Genomic DNA, 21,728 nt, shown 5'->3' with positions numbered 1-21,728 from the left:
GCAGAAGAGGCGGACAGGCGTCCTTGTTCTTGTTCCTTTCAGCAGGCTCGGTATAACCAGAGGAGGAAGGGCCCTCTTTTCGTGCCAGTCACGTGACAGCGACGGAAGCAATATCCTGCCCACGATTGTAGAAAGCCAATTTAAGGGGCTCCGAAATGTACTTTTATTCACTTCATGCTCTTCTCTTTTTCCTTCATCTACCTTTGAATAAATCGTGCGAGTTTCGCACTAGAAAATTGTCTCGCCCTTGCTTGGTCCCCATGGTCTACCGGATGCCTGCAGCCCGCCGACAACGCCACGCTACCCAAGAAGTAACGTCGGTCGAGCTTCGATAGGCAGGCGCCGCTATTACTCGGCAGCAGTACGATACGCTGCCCTGGAGTACGCAACAGTAGCCACCTGGTGGCGCAGTGCGCAAACAAACAGAAACAGCTAATATTGCATTAACCAAGCGTATTCTTCTTCACTGCTGGTGCACATTTTCGGCACTGGCGTAACAGTGCTGCTACCAAAAATTTACACCCGTAACAAAGTAAAATACACTCGATCACTGCAGTATTAGTTGTTTCTGTCTGAGCACTGTGTCACCAGGTGGCTGCACCATGGAGACCGCTCACATTTACGCCTGCGCCCCAACGCTCCGTCCACCTGCGTTTTACCGGAATACCGTACAAGCTAAACCTCTCTTTAGAGTCTTTTAGCGTGTCCGCTATTTCGGTAAACGGGGGCCGTTCGGGCGGATTACCGGATGGTCGGGGGCGTATACATGAGCGGCCGGAGCGTTGCAGCCGCCTGGTCTAGTAGAGCTGAACCAAACAAACACAGAGCTAAAACTGCAGTATCCCACTATATCCTGCATCGCTACTGGTGCAAATTTTTGGCAGCGGTTCAATTGTGAACACGAGTACGCCACTGTCAAAAATTTACACAAGCAGCTAAGCAGAATATAGTAATTAGCTTTGTGTTTGTGTGGTTGAGCTTTGCACCACCAGCTGGCGTTACCAATCTGACCGCTCACGTTTACGCCCCCGCTCATCCGGCAAACCGCTTGCCGGAATACCGGAGCTTGTCCGGTATTCGGCTAACCTCAGGCGGACGGGGCGAAGGTGTAAATGGGAGCGGGCTGCATGGTGCCACCACCTGGTAGCACAGAGCTTAAACAGACAAAACGAGCTAATATTGCAGTAACCAGTGTATTTTACTTTGCTGCATGCGTAAATTTTTGGCAGCAACACGATTACGCCTGCAAGAGAATTTACACCAGCAGCGAAGTGGATCACGCTTGGTTAATGCAATACTAGCTGCCTTTGTCACTTGGAGCTCTGCGCCACCAGGTGGCTGCACCATGCAGACCGCTCACGTTTACGCCTCCTCCCCAACGCCCCAGTCCGCCTGCGCTAACCCGAATACCGGACAAGCTAAACGTAATCGCTACTTTTGCAGCCCACAACGCAACATCGCCAAATCATGGTGCTCGCGAAAAGACTGAGACCGACTCTGACCGTGGAGCTCTCGTCAAAATTCAGCACGTTGTAATACAAGCAGACAACGCTTGCCGTGTGCCGGAAGTGCTAAGTGTAGTGAGAAATTGTTCTAGTGCATTCTCTTTCTGTTATTTTCTCTTTATAGAAACAAATTAACTAACATTCCAACTATTATGAAGAGCATTTGTTCACCATGAAGTTGGAAAAATTATTGATGACGCGCCCTGATGGTAATTAGCGTGTACCCGCTCAATTCATTGCCAAAGGGAGAAACTTGGGATGACAGATCAGATTAAAACAATTCCTATGAGAATTTTTCTCCGTAACACAGCATTAAGTATAGCGAACATGATGAGGAGGTGATCCACGCAATTCTTGTTCCACTTAATTATATTCTTATTTGCCTGAACTTTCCTATCGGAAAGGACAGCGTTCCTTTGACTGGGCACGATCTCGGGCGGTCCTTACGAACTGGGCAACTGCGGAACCCCTCAGGGCTCGGTCCTATCCCCACTGCTATTTAATATCGCCATGCATAAACTGTCCGAGAGGCTGGCCGCACTCCCAAAAATAGGCCACGCAATCTATGCAGACGATATTACAATCTGGTCCCCGGGGGGATCTCTGGCCGATCTAGAGCAATCTCTCCAGGCGGCCATAGATGTAACGGAAGAATTTCTTACAAGCACGGGTCTCAAGCTGTCACCGACCAAATCCGAACTCCTCCTCTACAGACAGTCGAGGCAGGGCGTTAGGAACCTCGAGCCTCTGGAAACGCTGCCAGTCAAAATTACAACACGAGAAGGGCACCCCATTCCGAGGGTGAACTCCATCAAAATTTTAGGACTTCTAATCAACGCCAAAGGCTGTAATGCAGAAGCTCTAAACAAGCTGGGTGCGCAGGCGAAAAACATATTAAGACTCATAACTAGAATCGCAAACAAAAGGGGGGGACTCAAGGAGGACAACCTACTCAGGGTCTTCCAAGCTTTCTTCATCAGTCACATTACTTACACGGCACCGTACCTCAAATGGAGCAAAATTGAAAGGAACAAACTCGACACGCTCATCAGGTCCGGCATCAAAAGAATACTCGGTATCCCACAATCCGCTAGCACAGTAAAACTACTTCAACTCGGAATTCACAATACCACAGACGAATTAATTGAAGCGCAGTTTATTGCACAGATCTCCAGGCTTTCGTCAAATAAGCCGGGAATCAAAATTCTCGATGAAGTTGGTCAGCTCCTTATACAGGCACCGCTCGACAGACACCCCCTGTCTAAATTAGCCCGTGAAGGTATAAAGGTTGAGCCCGTGCCGAGGAACATCCACCCAATATATAACGAAGGTCGCAGAAGAGCGCGGGCTAGAACCATCCTTCGACGAATCGATCCTTACGGGGCAGACGCATTCTTCGTCGACGCCGCCAAATATGGCAGCGGAGACAGGTTTGCAATCACGGTCGTTGACGCGCGCGGTACACTTATCAGCGCCGCATCAATTTACGCTAAACACGCGAATGAGGCGGAGGAAACCGCGATAGCCTTGGCTCTTCAAGCCGCAAAAGGCCCAGCGACGATTTTCTCCGACTCGCGCACGGCGGTTAGGGCTTTCTCGTCCGCTCTAGTCTGTAAATACGCAGCCGACATCGTCAACAGATCCTTTCGTATTACTACGCGAGAACACATTGGAGGTCATACATTAGCGTGGTTCCCGGCGCACATGAACGATGTAACTAACCAAGCGGGTTGCAACCCTAACGAGCGGGCCAACTGCCTGGCGCGTGAATTCACGAACCGCGCCCGAGATAACGGTCCGGCTCTCCCACAGGATTGCTCCTTCAAAGATAATCTTACGACCTTTCATGAAATTACATCACATTACAGACTAAGCAGAAGAAAATTCCCTCCCCCCAGCCCGAAACTCAACAGGGCTCAGGCTGTTACTTTCAGACTTTTACAGACGAGATCCTACCTCACCCCTAGAGCGCTGAGTTGGATAGACCCGAACTTTCCGCAATCGTGCTCCAAATGCGGTCACGCGTGCTGCTCCTTCGACCACATGCTCTGGCTGTGCCCGTACAACGCGGGCTCCGACTTTCATAACAAGTCCAAGTGGGACGCCTTGCTGAAGAGCTCGGATTTCACAAACCAACTACAGGCCGTCCAGAGGGCCCGCGACGTCGCGGAGAGTCACCACCTCCCTGTCCCGTCGTGGGCGGAGCCACCAACTTGATCGGGGAGCCTTCGGTCCCCCCAATCGAGTTCCTCAGGACACTCTAAATAAAGTTCTTGTCACTGTCACTGCCTGAACTTCGTAAGTCATGGCATAAGTTCCCGTTATGAGTGTTAATTATATGAGTGTTATTATATATGCTGGCACGAGACCTCGAAAAACAGAATACATCGTAAAGAAAATAGCTTTGCTTTAGAAAAGCGAACCCTGAGACGTATGTCTTTAGGAATTACAACATGACACAGTGGTTCTCCTCCTATCTTTGAATCATAGGTCGTTTTCATTCACGTCAAGTGGTCAGGCCTTGCAACTTCACCGGCTACAATTCGTAAATTGCAATATGTGCCGTAACGTAATTAATTAAGAAGTTAATTAATGCATTATTGTTATGTGGTTTTGAACACGTGTTTCGATTTCTCGTGCAAGTAACGTCCACCTCTCCGACTACTCCAGCCTAAAGACCAGGATTATGTTATCTGCAACAGGGGTTTTTAAAAAATTCCATAAAACTTACAAATCATCACCCTGTAAAATACGATATCTACTCCTGACAAAATGGAACGCACTTTAAATCTCAAAACAATAAAAAATTCATGAGCGGCAGATGGATTTAAGTTTGTCAAAATTGTGATGACAGTAAGTTGGAATTAGAAGCCCTATCCTAGAACACACGTACTCTGTAAATGACAAGAAATTCGCCAAAGTCGAGGAACAAAAATACTTGGTCTTATCAATAACTTTTGATTTGAGATGGAATTTATACATTGATTACGTTTGATCCAAGGCCAACAAAACGTTATGAAGACTTCGGCGAAACTTGAATAGCGCAAGTCCTTAAATTAAATGCCCGGCTTATAACGCACTAGTATAGCCCATTTTTTCTGTGAGGAAATCGCATAGGATTCCTCTACAACAGATAACTGCTTAAAATATGGTAAAGTACAACCACTCGCATCCAGGTTTATACTTAATAAAGATCGGCCTTTCTAATGGGTAAGCTTCGTAAACAAGTCCACCTTCCTCCACTTGAAGAAAGGAGTGTGTAAGAAAGGCTAAAATTCTTTTTCTCTTTATTAAAGTAAAAATTTACAAATCAATCTATACTGAAATAAAATCTATGGAATCATCGAGACTACACCCCAGCATATATATTCCTCCTCCTAGATCCCACAATATTTGCTCCCCATACTTTTATTTTTTTTCGTAGGCAATCAGTAAGTGAAACAGCTTGCCAACTACTTTGCTTCTCAGTAGCAATAAGCGATTCGTTTATCAAATCGCTTGATAAACAAATCGCTTCTATACATGTTGTTCGTGCGTTTCTGTTTGTGTAATGTTTGTGTAATAGCCATAGCGGACTGAGAGTGTATATAAATTAAATGAAATTATATACTCTAGAACAATTCAGACATATGTCTGTGAAATCCTCACTCAGGCCACAAATTATTGATTATTCACGTGGCAGTTTTACTTCTGTGCGTTTCATGCCAGTACCCTCTTTGAATCGCTGCTTACGTGCGCGTATGTGACGTAAAAGTAATTATCCCAGCAAACTAGTAAATGGCACCCTCTTTAATTACTCTTCTATAGCAACAAAATTAAACCTGGAAAGAAATCTCATTTTCACACATCCAATAAACATGAGTAAGCTTCGTTATTCAGCCGTAGTGTTACCGAAACAGCTAGCCGAGTAAACTAAAAACTCGAAAGTAGGCTCGCGCCTTCAATACGACTCACTGCAGCTTTCTGCTGCTTAAAATAGTTGTGTGGTAGTCGATCACATATGACGGAGCACTTTGTTTATGCGGCTATTTGTACTGCTGCTACTGCTCTTCCAAGTCCGAGACACTCGCTTTCTACGACAACAAGTTTAGCTTGAGCTGCTCGGCACGTTTCTTGCCGTCGTACGACTGAAGCTTCATGTCTTAGCAACGTTGGTTGTTTATACAGCGCAGCACACCGCGGGCGACGGGCCGTCAAAGAATAATTCAATCATTCCTAGAAGCGCGTCTCCACTTTCAACTAGGCACGCATAATTGTCAGTACGCGCAAGCGAAGCGTGGTAGAGCTGTAGGATCCCCTGCGGGGAACGTAGCTTTAAATCATTCGAGCAACATCGCACCGGACGAGTTTGCCTTCGTTCACGGCCTCACGTGTACAGCGTCACAGCGCTTACTAGACACATTCCCGTCGACACGTGTCCAAAAGCAGCAGAAAAAAAAATGAAAGCCAATGTACCCGAGAAACATTGCCGTAGTAATGTACGGGAGATGCAAAACAGAAAGCAATGTACAGCCACTTAAGGGGCGAGGGAGGTTCAATGCTGTATCACTCCGCGCAGCCACCGACTGCTATTATTAAACTCTTTAGGTGTGCATGGTAACAGCTATTTGTGGATAGTAACAGCGTACTAACAGTTGATTAGGGTTGCCTGAGCCTGTCTCATAAAAATCAAAGCAGAGCAAACTTTTTTATGGTGTCCCAACCAGACTACTTTTTCTCGCGCACCAGAGAAACCGGGTTATCAGCTTCACCCCGTGCTGCCCATTACCCGTGGGACAGTGCTCCCGCTGTACCCGAAGAAAATTCCCAGGTTAAAGGCCGCGAAAACAGGAATTTCGCCCTCTCATCTCGGCTGCGCTCAGTAGTGTACTCGCTGGCAGCTACAGCGGCCAGAGTTGGCAGAGACCTGCTGACCCGCATCACCCTTCAGCAGTGTCTGTCGTCGGTCTGCTAAGAAAAGATGGGTCCCGGGCCCTGCACAAAGCTTTGTCTTTCAATTATAGCCGCATGGATGTTGATGGGCCGCGTATCGAGTGACGACGTAGACTTGGCACTGGCCTTAACGTTGCAAGAAGTCCAAGACGCTTACCAAGCGACCTCTCCGAGCACGACGCCCTCTCAAGCGTATCCGAGTGAGTACACCCAACATGACTTACAAATAAACTTCAGCGGCTCAGTGGCTGAGACACTGAAGCAGTGCTGAAATGTAATATTAACTCGCTATGAACCTTGTTCTCGCAAATGTTTGGCGCAAGACGTCTAAATCCGTAAAGCGCCACAGCTAAAGTATTTGAAGACTTTACAGACTTTACTTTTAGAGGCTTTTTTAAGAGCGCTCTTTAAGGCTTTACTTTTTGCAGTAGCGAAAAAAAATGAAAGAAAATAGCGGGATGGAGGAAGGCAGGGAGGAAGAAAATGGGGAGGAAGGAATGAAGGGATTGAGAAAATAGCGCACTTCAGCATAGAACAAAGTATTCGTGGATGCATAAGTCTCAACATCTTAAAGCAAAGGAAGAGCTATAGAATACATAAAGGGGGGCTTTCCAGAATAGTTTTGGTAAAATGCAAAATTCTGTAATGTGCGCTTTGAGCGTGGAAGAATCATATTTTTTTTAAATACAGGCTCTTTGTTAGTGAGTTGCAACCACTTTTCTGTTCAGTTTGTGTGTCTAGCCTTATGTCTTGGGCCGGTCCCGAAGATGGTGCAGGCTGATAAGTGCTACTGGAGTCACTTCAAAGTGCCGTCTAGAAGCAGCCGTTACATACCATAACCGGACACGTACTAGACGCCTTGCATGTACCCCACATTTCCCCACGTGTGGTGAAGTGGCGAAACTGTCGGCCGACCAGGAGCTTGGCATTTCAGACAAGCGTCAGCTAACGCAACAACTAAATATCATCGAGGAGTGCCACAGCTATCGCCAAGCGATGAAACGTCGACAGAAGACATCATGGACCAGATATCAGGCTATACGACTTTGTGCTTATCTGAAAAGGGCTACCAGGAACCGACGTAATAATGTAGAACCGACGTAATAATAACAGAACGTGTGTGCAGCAAGGTGTAACCATAACAATGTTGTGTATAAGAACTGTGGACAATTGGAAGTAGTAGCTGCAAGCAACGTCCTTCGTTATCACGCCAGGAAGAGTGAGACAAAGAAGAGGTTAAGGTTGGAGGGAGAGAAGAGGAAGAAGTCATAATAAACAAGCATGGCTACCTTGCCATGCTTAGTTATTACCTTGTTTATTTAAGCTGTGGTAAGTTTAGAAACCTACCACAGTTTTTTACATATTTAACATTGGCTGTGATGGCTATAGCAATAACGCGTGATGCTACCAATTTAGTGTGATCATGAGCTTCCACTTGTTCCCTCTATTGGCCCAACATTTTCATGGTGTGCTATCTCTTTTCTTGAAATCAAGAAAAAGAAATCGGCATGGGTAGGCCCTGTAATGAGGAGAAAAGATAACCGATGGTCGTTAAGGGTTACGGACTGGATTCCAAGAGAAGAGAAGCGTAGCAGGGGGCTGCAGAAAGGTAGGTGGGCGGATGAGATTGAGAAGTTTACAGGGACAACATGGCCACAACTAGGACATGACTGGGGTAGTTGGAGAAGTATGGGAGAGGCCTTTGCCCTCGAGGGGGTGTAGCCAGAATTATTATTATTATTATTATTATTATTATTATTTCTTCTGATGACCAAATGACAAGTTCAGAAGTTCACAAATTATTTATGGCCGTAAGGGTTACGCATTATGTATTATATAATTGTGGGATCCCGTAGCTGTCGTAGAAATTGTCAAGGGAGTCCCTATGTTATATGCTTTTATAGAAACATGAGGGCGTGTGAATTCAAAGAGCAGAAAAATTATGCTTTCGACAGTACAGATCTATTGAATTTTCATTGAGTGAAGGATGCAAGCAGGAAATAGGGAATGTTAGTTTTGAAACTGATAAATGACTGTAGTAGTGTTATATCTGAAGGTAGTTCATTCCAAAGCTGTTATGTGGCATATGACATAAAAGGAATGACAAGGAAATGACACGCAAAGGAATGAAGAAACGTTCACTTCCCACTGAATTCACTGGATTGGCATTAAAAGGACGAGCTTAATCAATAATTGTGAGAACATAATTAAAACACCATAGCAAATATCAACAGAACTCACTTGCGGCCACATTGTGTAACTACTCCTACCATTTACCATTCTATTTGGCTACGTTCACTGGTGAAAACGAAGCCGTAATATGCTATAGGTGGTCTCCTCAACGACAACTCCCCCAGAGTAACGGAAAATCGTCTCAGAGGTGATGATTTTGCGTACCGCAGGAGCCGCAAGTGATTGGAGGAGCCGGAAAAGCGTCATAACCACCTTGTTCCTGACACCCCTTTGTTGTTTGGATTGACCATGGGTGACATAAGAACACAATCAGTCGAAAAGTAACCTTACAGAATATGATCTTTTTTGTAGATCAATCCTGCAATATAAACACATGAATGTGCATATTATTTATTGTTTGATAGAGTCACCTAATGAATGTCGCAATTTGCATGCTCGAAAATATACAAGAGAAAGCCACTTCTGGTGTTTAAGGTCCTATACAGAATTCATATGCTTCATAAAGGCCATGTCTCAAGGTATTGAGCAAAATGAGAACATGGTAAAAGCAGGAGCCAACGTTTCGACAAAAGGACTTGTCCTTTTCAAGGCATCATTATGCTACGATAACGGCTGTAATTTAGGGAACAATCATGTTTCATGGAAAGGAGCCACTTTATTCGGAGGTTTTTAGCAGGCCCGAGAATATCTCCTCTGATTTGTCGCATTTTTGCATCTGACACATGCTGTGAGCGCTTGAAAAGAATTTTCTCTGCCAGTTCAGCTTAGGTCTCAGTGGTGGTGGTGGTGAAACTTTATTTCCAAAAAGGGTCCTGAAGGACACCCGACTGTTTGTAAAGGGGTAGAGAACACCTCCCGGGGAGCCCTACAGGTTCTCCGCCACTTCGCAGGCCTTCTGGACAGCCAAGAGTTGGTCTTGTAGCTCGCGGCTCCTAAGAGTGTCGTCCCACTTGTTCTTGTCCTTCAGATGGGAGGCCTGCGTCACACATCCCCGCAACATGTGTCCCAAGCCACATTTGGGTAGATACCATAAAATAAACACAACCTTGTACACTAACTCTTGCCCGTGGTGCGGGTCATGGCCTTCATTACCTCACGTAACATGGGAGTGCGCCAAAAGACCTCATGCCATTAATTCACCTTTGGTACTCACCTTACTAAGGGAGCCCTGGAAGGCCATCCTCACTCTTCCTGACCTCGAGGCCCAGAAGGGCCTCCTGGACCAAGCTGGGCGGGTCGCGATGGCGACTGGAGTCTTGGAATAGGGACCCACCCTGCACCGCTCCCTTCCGCCATTTTTCACACATCAATAAATGTTTATTCCTCCTCCTTCCAAGCTCACATGTCCACCACACTATCCACAATTGAATGATCCGTTGTATTCCGAGTCGATTCGGCTGATACGCCAAGGATTGGGGTACGAGTTCGTCTGTAGCAAGCGGAGAGTGACTGACTGCACATTGTTAAGTTCCTTGTTTGCAAGAGAGCATTCTCTACATCCTAAATAGAAGTGCATGGTGAGCTCACTATATGTCTGAAGTTGATCTTGAAAGGCCTTCGGACGAGACGAGTGGGTCTGCAGGCGAGCGCGGCTGGCAAGTCATCCAGCGGCCCTAGGAGCGCATTCGTTAAGGTTCCGCTGTCCTCTCACGAAATCGCCCATAGGGGCTGGGAACATAACTATAGAGTGCAGGTTAATGGATCTACCTTCGAGTAACTCGCAAACCTTCGCATCTACCACTCTCCTAGCATAAGCGTGAGTGGCTTCCCTAGAATTGCTATAGATTACTGAGCGCTGTTGATCTAGCAGAGCGAGTGCAATGACCATTTGTTCGGCCACCTTCGGATTCTTGGTGTAAGCAGAGAGGGCGTTGCAGGCTACTTCGTCGGCGTCTATTACGGCTACCGAAAAAGCTTCGCGACTCACCATCTGGGTGGCGTCTACGAAGACAGCATCCATAGCAGTCTCGGCAAGAAGAGCCTTCGCGCGGGCAAGCCTTCTCCCTTGGTTAAAGACGGGGTGGGTGTCCCTGGGAAAGAGATGAACCACAATCGCGTTCCTTATTTCTTTCCTAAGATGTGTGACGTTATCCTTTTCGTGTGGCGTAGAGGTAGAGCATCCGCCTCGCGTGCAAGAGGACAACGGTCCGAATCCCGGCGCGGCGCAATTTTTCACCGGATTAAAAAAAGAAAAAAGAACAAAAAGCCGCGTGTTGATAAAATTGCATAAACAGGCCTGGAATGTGGCCTGATTCCGGTGACCACAACCATTAACGCATTCCCTCACCAGAGCAGGATTGGCCACCCTGGTGCAGTACTTGGCCACACCCTTCTATATAAGTGCAACAATCAAACCCCAGCCCTCAGTCCCCAGCAGCTGCGAAGGAACTGACCACGGCGGCGGTCAGACCTATGACGCAGCAAAGGGTGCTAAGAATATCTGGGTCCGGACAGGCCGCCATTGGAATCTGAACCTGGCAACGTTTAATGCTAGGACGTAATCTAGTGAAACGAGTCTAGCAGTGCTACTAGGGGAATTAGCGGGCAGTAAATGGGATATAATAGGACTCAGTGACGTTAGGAGGACAAAAGAAGCATATACAGTGCTAAAAGTGGACACGTCCTGTGCTACCGAGGTCTAGAGGAGAGGAGCACTGTGAGTCGGATTTCTGATTAATAAGGATATAGCTGGTAACATACAAGAACTCTATAGCATTAACGAGAGGGTGGCAGGTCTTATTGTGAAAGTTAACGAGAGGTACAAATTGAAGGTCGTACAGGTCTACGCCCCTACTTCCAGTCATGGTGACCAGGAAGTCGAAAGCTTCTATGAAGACGTGGAACTCGCAATGGGTAAGGTCGAAAGAAAATGCACTATACTGTTGGGCGACTTCAATGCGAGGGTAGGCAAGAAGCAGGCTGAAGACAAGTCAGTGGGGGAAAATGGCATAGGATATAGGAATAGCAGGGGGGAGTTTTTTGTAGAGGTTCCAGAAGGGAATGGTTTGAGGATAATGAATACCTTCTTCCACAATCAGGATAAACGAAAGTGGACGTGGAGGAGCCCGAATGGAGGGACTAGAAATGAAACAAACTTCATACTCTGCGCTAACCCTGGCATCATACAATATATGAACGTGCTCGGCGAGATGCGCTGCAGTGACCAAAGGATGATAAGTTCTCGAATTACCCTAGACTTGAGGAGGGAACGGAAGAAACGGGTATATAAGAAGCCAATCAATGAGTTAGCGGTAAGAGGGAAAATAAAGAAATTCCGGATGAAGATACAGAACAGGTATTCGGCTTTAACTCAAGAAGAGGACCTTAGTGTTGAAGCAATGAACGACAATTTTATGCGCATCATTAGGGATTGTGCAATAGAAGTCGCTGGTACCTTCGTTAGACCGGATACCGGTATGCTATCGCACGAGACGAAAGATCTCATTAAGAAACGCCAATGCATGAAAGCATCTAACCCTACTGGTATAATAGAACTGGTAGAACTTTCGAAGTTAATGTACAGGCGTAAGATAGCTGACATAAGGAAGTATAATATGGATAGAATTGAACATGCCCTCAGGAACGGAGGTAGCCTAAAGAAAGTGAAGAAGAAACTAGGAATAGGCAAGAATCAGATGTATGCGCTAAAGGACAAATCCGGCAATATCGTTACTAATATGAATAAGATAGTTCAAGTGGCTGGGGAGTTCTATAGAAATTTATACAGTAACAGTGGCACCCACGAAGCTAATGGAAGAGGGAATAGTCTAGAGAAATTTGACATCCCGCAAGTAACGCCGGAAGAAGGAAAGGACGCCTTGGGGGCTATGCAAATGGGGAAGGCAGCTGGGGAGGATCAGGTTAGAGCAGTCTTGTTCAAGGCGGTGGGCACATTGTTCTAAAAAAACTGGCCACCCTGTACACACAATGCCTCATGGCCTCGAGCGTATCAGAATCTTGGGAGAACGCCACCATGATCTTAATCCATAAGAAAGGGGACGCCAAGGACTTGAAAAATTATAGACCGATCAGCTTAGCGTCAGTTGTCTACAAAGTATTTACTAAGGTAATCGCAAATAGAATCTGGAACACCTTAGACTTCTGTCAACCAAAGGATCAGGCAGGATTTCGTAAAGGCTGTTCAACAATTGACCATATTCACACTATCGATCAGGTCATAGAGAAATTCGCGGAGTACAACCAACCCTTATATATAGCTTTCATTGATAACAAGAAAGCGTTTGATTCAGTCGAAATGTCAGCAATCATGGAAGCATTACGGAATCAGGGTGTAGACGAGCCGTATGTAAAAATACTGAAAGATATGTATAGCGGCTTCACAGCCACCGTAGTTCCCCATAAAGAAAGCAACAAAATCCCAATAAAGAAGACAGTCAGACAGGGAGATACGGTCTCTCCAATGCTATTCACAGCGTGTTTACAGGAGGTATTCAGAGACCTGGATAGGGAAGAATTGGGGATAAGTGTTCATGGAGAATACCATAGTAACTTGCGATTCGCTGATGATATTGCCGTGCTTAGTAATTCAGGGGACCAAGTGCAATGCATGGTCGCTGCTCTGGACAGGCAAAGCAGAAGCGTGGGTCTAAAATTCATATGCACAAAACTAAAGTAATGTTTAACAGTCTCGGAAGAGAACAACAGCTTACAATAGGTAGCGAGGCACTGGAAGTGGTAAGAGAATAGATCTGCTTAATGCAGGTAGTAACGGCAGATCCGGATCATGAGACGGAAATAATCAGAAGAATAAGAATGGGCTGGGGTGCGTTTGGTAGGCATTCTCAGATCACGAACAGCAGATTGTCATTATCCCTCAAAAGAAAAGTTTATAACAGCTGTGTCTTACCAGTACTCACCTACGGGGCAGAAACGTGGAGGCTTAAGAAAAGGGTTCTGCTGAAACTGAGGACGACGCAATTAGCTATGGAATGAAGAATGATGGGTGTAACGTTAAGGGATAAGAATAGAGCAGATTGGGGGAGGGGAAAAATGGGAGGTAATGTCATCTTAGTTGAAATCAAGCAAAAGAAATGGGCGTGGGCAGGACATGTAATGAGGAGGGAAGATAACCGGTGGTCATTAAGGGTTACGGACTGGATTCCAAGAAAATGGAAGCGTATCAGGGAACGGCAGATAGTTAGGTGGGCAGATGAGTTTAAGAAGTTTGCAGGGACAACATGGCCACAATTAGCACATGACCGGGGTAGTTAGAGAAGTATGGGAGAGGCCTTGGCCGTGCACTGGGCGTAACAAGGATGATGATGATGATGATGATGATGATGATGATGATGAAAAATTCCTAGAGTAACTAGGATGTCCTTGCCCACTCTGGTGCCTGGCAACCGGATGACCTGCGCTGTGCGCTGAGCCTCAGTGATTTCAGCAAGAGTATTGTGTACTCCTAGTTTCGTGAAGAGCTCGGTGGATGCGTTGAACGGTAGCGCCAGAGCTACCTTGAGGACTCGACGGATGGTGGTATCGAGGAGTTTCTCTTCTGTTTTCTTCCAAACCAACACAGCCGCAACATAGGTAATGTGACAATGGACGAAAGCGTGAATGAGCCTAATGGCACGTTCCTCGCTCATGCCTCTATTTGAATAACATTCGTAGAGAATTCGTAGAAACATTCGTACAGCATTCACCGCTTTGGCAGTTATGTTTTGTATCATCAAGCCATTGGTTCCGTTACCGTGTATAGTTAGTCCCAGGATTCTGATCGACCCTAGTTCAGTGATGCACTTACGATTCATGTCAGAGAGCATGATATGACGCCTACTATCTCGCTCGCAGCCCTCGGGTTTTCGTTCTGGCCAGGAAGGACCATAAAAGAACAATTCCAATTTCCTCGACGAGCATTTGAGGCCCGCTAGAGACAGGCAGAGCTCCGTGACCCTAAGAGCCTCCGGCTTTCTATCCTTCAACTTTCCGTCGCTGCCCCCAGCGCTCCATAGAGTAACATCCTCACCATGAATGGTGTGTTCAACGCCCTCAATGTACAACAATGTTTTGGCCAGTGTGGCACCACAGATTAACTATCTAGTCGCTCATCGATTACATCTCGGTCGAAGAGAAAATCGGTTATTCCCTTTGAGCTAGCGCGCATGGATCTTGTAGGACGATAAAAGATTTTGAAACTCTAAAGTGACCCCTGTAGTTGGGCTCGACTCGTAACTAATGACGCAGCCCCACTGCGCAAATCGATCAACCATTGCTTATATGCGTCTTCTGTGCGCTTATATATTTATTTTCGGTGGGAAAGACCTCTGTTTTTACTGGTATTTACCGTCGCTATTTTTGCGCAGAGTAGCGAGAGTGCGTTCTTAGAAAGCAACTATATGAAGCACTCGCGATGTGAAATCACGTACGCTACCACACATTACTCGAAATGCCAAATGCAATACTTTTTCTCTTTCTCCTTCTATTTTCCTTTTTTTTTGTTCAGGGATGATAGATCATTGAAATTATTTGTCGAATATCCAAAGCAATGCCTCTCGGTATCCTTAATAAACCATTAACATCGCGGTATTCCTTTTCGCTTTTCATATTTGCTCAGATCCGTTTCACATCTGCAGCCCGTAAAGGTTGATTGTTTAAAGAAATGTTTACTGATCCTGTGGCACAGACCTTTTATGCAAAGCTAAATAGTATCCACCATTGCAGAATAGTGGATGAGGCGTTTGGCTTGCGAACACAAGGTCACGGTTTCAATTACCTGTCGCAGCGGTTGCACTCAGCTGAGGGCGTACCGTGGTTTTGCTAAAAAAAGAAGGGTGCTATACTGTGCCGTAGTTTTGCTGCACATTAGAAAGATAATTAGTTTGCTGCACATTAGGTGGTTTCAAATTATTGCGGATTAAGCCTCCACTACGGCGTGCCTCGTAAGCTCCTGTGTTATCTTGGAACAGTAGGAAGTTTTGGCAAAGCGTTTTTCTGCTCCTCGCTTCGCTCGCCTACACTAGCTCCTGCGCGGTACTTGAACGGAGTAAATAGTCGGTTTTACAGCGTTTGACACGTGCCAGATGTGAAGTGAGAAGTAGCCTACCGTGCCCTATGGTGTCAGGAGGTTATGCTAAAGCAGAATGCATAGTGAAATTTCTGAGAACCAAGCTGCGTTTACTTGATATTGTTGCAATTTTTGTAACAATTCAAATCAAAGATAGCGCTTTTTTTGTTTTTGCTGCCAAACATGGGTGCATTGACAGAAGCTGCGAGGTAGCGCAATAACTAAGTCGAAGGCGCTTGGCATGTCACCTGTGTACTCGTCATTAAGTCGTCGTATTCACAACCACGCTTTGGCAGCCACCGAGTTTTCATACTGACCGCGTTTCATTAGGCACTGTGCCAAATATGCAAAGCGTCTCCCGAACAGATCACCTGACCCACGCTGCAACCGCCAGTGGCAGCAGCTATTTTGTATTTTCACTCGTGTCGCTCGGCGAGTTCTCTAGCGTCGCGAAAATGCCTGTCAGATCACGTTCTCGGTGCTGATCGTTCGGAGCAGGCACACTTGCGCTCCCGCTCACTGGCGGAGGGTGCGCAAAAAAATATGCTCTGCGAAAACGCTTCTAAATTATAAATTAAATTTCATCTGTCACTTACTCGCCACTCAAAACACAATAAGAATAAAAAGTAGTCGACCTCAGGTCTTGTTTACGCAGGGTGCATCCGGAGAGTCACACCAGTGTGTGTTCCGCGCCGATAGGAACGCCTCGCTGGGATGACGGCGAGTTTTCTGTTAGAAACTCTTGTGTTGGCCGATCCCGGAGGTCGCATACAGCCGCGCCATATAAATTACACCATTTATAGGTTTCTGTGACTGTTTCGCACGTTTAATATATAAATCTGAGAATATTAAACACGAAAGGCAGGCGCTGTCGGTGCTTTGTTTCATGGCTTTTTGTTTGTGGGCTGTCATTCTCAAAAGTACGAAGAATACAACTTTGTCAAGAATGCAAAACGAGAAGTGAGCAACTTTAGTGATAGAAGGGTGTGGGAATATAACCCGCGTACACCGCGTGCCATAAAGCAAAGCGTGGCATATACATATACCTTAGTGTGCCATGTATACAATGCTTCGTACTTTGTCATCATCCTGGTGGAATTGTGCCGTCATTGCGATTGAGCTTTGGGGTCGTCTTTTGTTGAAATGCACTTTTTCTAAACATGCGGCAATTTTCGCCCGCGGACAACCCCGGCGACTTCGACACCAACACCGGGTTTTCGGTGACATGGAGACCTTAACGCTATCGCGTTAAAGAAACGATTTGAAAAAAAAAGCTCTTTGTGGTGATCGCCGCATGTTGACGATGATTATACGCTGCATACTATGCCAGACACCCACAAAGGGAGATCGGGCACGAGGAGCATCCGCATTGATGGTAACGATGGAGATGATTTCCATACAATGGCACAAATACCCCCAACATGCGATCTGCCAGAAAGAAGCCGGCGCATTTAAAATAAATACGAACAAATGAGGAAATATAAGCCATATATAAGATTTCTGACGTTGCGTAGCACGGGTGAGAGAGAGCACATGTGTGTGCCAGTTTCCTTTTACGCCGAAGAGGAAGGAAGGAAATGAGCAAATTTAATTTATGGGATTTGATCAGCCGCTCCATGGAAACTTCGCTTCGCACCTTCGAACATGTGCGCTAAATCTGCATATTTGTTTTGTCTTTGTTCAATTTCTTTTGCAGTAATGTGTATAACAGTGCACTTTCATTTTAACGTGTAAAAGGAAGACGCCAGTTTCTATGGCAATCGTCCGACCATCTGGCTTGCCTAAACAGCCTCTTGAGCCTCTGTTTGCAAACGCACCAAAATTAATTCCTCTTCATGGTTCTCCAACCACCACTCGCCCCCTTTCTTTTACCTAAGTGATCTAGTTCAGTTCAAAATGAAAATCAAGAGGCTAGTATGAGGCAGAGACCTAAATTTTGCGGATAATTACGCACTGAACGTGACTAACCAGTTGCCGACGTGGACGCTGTCAGTGCTCAAGAACGCGCGAAATTCTAAGAGTGCGACAGCAGAAATACCCGCGAGCAAAACTACGATGAAGTTGCACGCCACCTCAACAAAAATAACAGCTTTGAGCCAAAAATAATAGCAACGTAACAACAACAACCAATTCATTTAAGAAAGGAAACACACAAAAAATGTGTAAGCGATTTATTTAAGTGTTGTGTGTACGATATCTGTTAGAGGAAAATAATACGTCAGACAGCCGCCATACAAACTCAGGTTCAAGCTGCTCCCACCAAAGCGCGGACTCGTTTCAAAATGCCGTGGACCTATGCAGCAGTTCATTTATCAATCCGGCGGGCGGACCAGATTTTCCAGCAGAACTTTTTGTTGGGCTAGTTGGTGCACGTTACAGAAGTACTAAAGCGCCAAACATACGACACAAGAAGAGACACGAACGAGCGCTTACTAACAACTGATCTTATATAAGGCATCAGCTGTTAGTACGCGCTCGTCCGCGTCTCTTCTTGTGTCGTCTGGTTGGCGCTTTAGTACTTCTGTGAGCAGATTTTTATTCTCCCAATTTTTCACCAGACGGGACTACACCCAATCTTCCGCGGTTCCACATGCGAAAACACGAAGAGGTGGCTAGGTCTGTCAAACCGAATTCCGGCGTTCAGAGCTGTTCGGCGAGAAGTTGCAGGACATGTTCTGCATCTAAGACTCCTCTGGAATTGGCAACAATGACAGGATGCCATTTCGGTTGCGTGGTATAGTTTCAAAACTTCGCTGTCGTATGCTTTGGCGTTTTCCTGAGAGAACCACTTTAGACCATAGGCTACAATCCTATCAGGAACACAGTAACGAGTTCATGATCACTTTAATTCACCGAAATAATGCAAACATTGTTTCAACACATCGACGTCAACGTGTCCCCCCTCAAAAAGAAACAGACGGTAAAGTACTTCAGTACAGATGCCTGTCCTCATGGCACAAGCTTCTGCCAATGTCCATATGTTTTAGGCCATATGTCCACCACCTACAAGTCCTCAAATCGATCTACGTGGAGGCTAACGATGACAATACGAAGTCTGCGAGACCCCATTCGTATAGAATCATGAACGAGGTTCTAGGTAAGCAGTATTTTCTCGGTCATGCAGTTGAAGCTGGAGGCAATCTGTGAAAAGGTGCAGCACGTCCTCGGACACTGATTACCCCCTGAGGCAGACTTACAACCTGAGCCAGATTTATTTGTGTCACAAGTTTCAAGCCACACGTTGAAAGGTGCTGTCGAAGACCTTTCATAAGCCGTAGAACAGTCAACTCGCATAATGACGCCCGCGTGCCTCCGCCACCAGTCCCATCCGACTGCCGTACCAACCTGTACTTCCATCGGCCTACGGCCAAGCCAAAGAGTACTGATGGGACGTCTGGGAGTGACGTGATCGTACTTCTCTGTACTTCCACTGCCCGGGAGAGCAGCCCCATCTTGCTGTCTACCTTTTACGACCACGTCCGTGCTGGTTCTCACCAACGGCACCCCACGTGCTTGCCCTAGTCGACCACCTCGAGAAATAGAGAAAGTATCTACAGGTGGCGAATGCTGGCACTGCTAGAGAACTTGTACATGCTTTTCTAAAAAAAATATTTTAACAATATGCAGCAAATTTAGCTCATACTACTACTACGTCTCGCCTTGTCAAAGTTGCACTGTCGCGACACGGGGACAGTATACCCGAGCGTCAGTGATCGTTAAAATAAGTGGCCCACCTCGGGGGTTGGTTTGCTGGCAAAGGAACTGTGCGCGATTCTATCGACAAGAACTGACAATGACATGACGATGACGGGGCCGTGAGGCGCAGTCACGACACCGAATTAAAGGGACGCTGAAGAGCCTGTAGAATTCCATAAGGTGCTCATATACGGAAGCGGGAACCTTATAAACCATGCACGTAAAATTTCGGGTGGGATTTTTCACTTAGCAACGACGTAATCGCCGGTTAAAATTGCGCTGTCGCTCCACCCCCCGTGGAGCGCGGCGCGCTGCTGACGCTGACGATGCGAGCGGAGACCGGAAACCGCGGCGTAGTTACGTCAGCACTGGTGTTTCGCTCCTTCGCAGTCTCAGCGAACGTGCCTGACCGCACTTGTTTCTGCGTGCGTGCTGTCATAATCTGCCTCGCTCGAGCCTACACTCCTTTGTTTGTGTATATGTAAAGTGGTAGATGACGTGCGCAGCATCAATTGAAGTGGTGGGCCGATCACGCCGGCGTACTGTGCAGCCTACGGCTGCACGAATACCAGTGGCCGCGACGATGTTCCGTTACTCCCCGCAAGACAAGAAGCTTGCAGCTAAGTGGGAGGCTGCTGTGAATCAAATGACCTTCAAGCGCTCAGGAACAACAGTGCTGTGCTCTAACCACTTCCGTGACGACGATTACTACCAGAGTTTATCAATAATGCGTCAATGAGTGAGAGTACAGCTTTCTGCCAGCAGGCTTTCTAAACGCAGCGCGAACAGGTCGGGGCAGCGAACGCACACAGGTGGGACGGGTGCGGGCGGACTGATGGTAACTGGTCCTGGAAGACCTTACGAATACACTAACTTGTCCAAACCTGGATTTTGATTTATTGCTAGCTCCTTCGTGTTAGCACGCTGAACGGAACGTACATCTTCATCTCCCACCCTTGACGCAGGTTTCGTCGCAAACCGCCGTTAATTTTCCATTCGCACGTTTGTTGTGAAACAGCCAACAAGCAGCTACCATAATGCAGTGCAAGTATAAAATTTTCATGTGTTTGAAAGCAGGCGCACGCCAGGATGCTGCGCTCCCCCTCGCGCACAGAGAGAAACCGGCTGTCTGACGTAGCCGACGGAATTATCCGCCTTTACGGCTCCGGTTACGATTAGCGTGTGGATGGCGCGCTGATCTAGGCCACTACACGTGCTACAAGAGCCGCAAAACTTTTCCCGCGTGTAAACCGTCTGTTTAGATTGCCAACAGCTTTGGGGCAGCGCACAAACGCCGACGATCGCATCCCTCCTTACGTTCCACGAGGAGGCATGCAGGAACATAGCAGTACAGTTGTTTGCCCGCAAACGAACTAACTGGATCGCTGAATACAGCTTTGCAAAAGACATGCTCACCAAAGAACGTTTCTAAAACGAAAAGATCCTAAAACTTCGCTTTCGTTCGTGTCGAAAGTACTGCTGGCTACCAGCATCTTTTGCTTCTTGGAAAGGCCGGCTACGCATACATGTAGGGAGCAACGCTGAACTCCTCAGAGAAACGCAAGCTCTCGAAATTTACCATTACCGTCTCACCAAACCACAGCGCCAAACCACCTTGCACCGTGCTTCATGTGTGGCGGCAGTGGCCGGTCCGGACGAACATCAACGTTGACGTCACGAGGCGCCCGACCAATCGCAGGCGGAAACGAGGCGCGCGAGCTGCTCGAGTCTGCAGCTGCACTTTTCGTCGAAATAAAATCTTTTTGCGCTTTCTTTCGCTCAATTTCGATGCGATATTCGAATTCAGAGGGTTGAAAATCATTACGTACAGCTCTTCACTCATTTTTTCTGGAAAACTCTTCAGCTTCCCCTTAAGACATCACTACATGACGAAATGAAACGGCCGCTGGCCACCTTGATGCCACAGCGCAATGATGATGCCCCCTGTTACGATCGGCCTGCGGAGGTCGGCGAACTTAGGGGGAGCGACCGTCGAACTCTGCCCGGCCCGCTGCGATGGCTCGCTTTGTGAAAACAAGAATGCGCCTCGCCAACAACCCGTTGGCGCCGGCATCTCTGCTGCGGCAACTCGCTTTATAAGGACGGCAATACGCCACGTCCCCAAGCGAGTGGCGCCGGGATGTCTAGACGCAGTCGACGGACCGAGTATTGTCAGTGGATTTGCCATCACTGCCACGGTTTCTTTGGAGAGGGGGAACTCCTGGAAGGAGGTGTTTTGCGGCGCCGTCTCATGAATCTTGTCTTAGAAGTCGTCAGCCAATGGACAGACGCGGTGGCCACTGTCTGCGGAGTCAACTCTGGGACCAAGAGGCGCCTGCTGAGGGCAAGACCCATGTCTGCGAAAACCCTCTCACCTT

The 21,728-nt window shown here is 46.9% G+C and overlaps 2 protein-coding genes across 3 annotated transcripts in view; one reads left to right on the top strand and one right to left on the bottom strand.

Moving 5' to 3' along the window:
* Positions 1-6,091: 6,091 nt before the first annotated feature.
* The window catches only part of LOC135913798 (salivary peroxidase/catechol oxidase-like), a 223,110-nt gene continuing 207,473 nt past the window's right edge, over positions 6,092-21,728 (top strand). The window contains exon 1 of the mRNA XM_065446489.1: positions 6,092-6,637. Coding sequence (XP_065302561.1) covers positions 6,466-6,637 — 172 coding nt within the window. The 5' untranslated portion in view covers positions 6,092-6,465. The remainder of the gene's footprint in view (positions 6,638-21,728) is intronic.
* LOC135913799 (uncharacterized) overlaps positions 9,422-21,728 on the bottom strand; it is an 80,350-nt gene continuing 68,043 nt past the window's right edge. Inside the window, exons 4-6 of one of the 2 annotated variants that reach the window (XM_065446490.1) lie at positions 10,558-10,660; positions 9,784-9,916; positions 9,422-9,606 (exon numbers count right to left, since the gene is read on the bottom strand). In XM_065446490.1, the coding sequence (XP_065302562.1) occupies positions 9,788-9,916; positions 10,558-10,660 (232 nt within the window). In that variant the 3' untranslated portion in view covers positions 9,422-9,606; positions 9,784-9,787. The remainder of the gene's footprint in view (positions 9,607-9,783; positions 9,917-10,557; positions 10,661-21,728) is intronic. The other variant, XM_065446491.1, reaches the window with a different exon arrangement.

The sequence above is a fragment of the Dermacentor albipictus genome, chromosome 6, assembly GCF_038994185.2.
Source record: "Dermacentor albipictus isolate Rhodes 1998 colony chromosome 6, USDA_Dalb.pri_finalv2, whole genome shotgun sequence".
In the NCBI taxonomy this organism is placed as follows: Eukaryota; Metazoa; Arthropoda; class Arachnida; order Ixodida; family Ixodidae; genus Dermacentor; species Dermacentor albipictus.
Note: the sequence above shows the minus strand (reverse complement) of the source record. Positions and strands in the feature narration are given on the sequence as shown.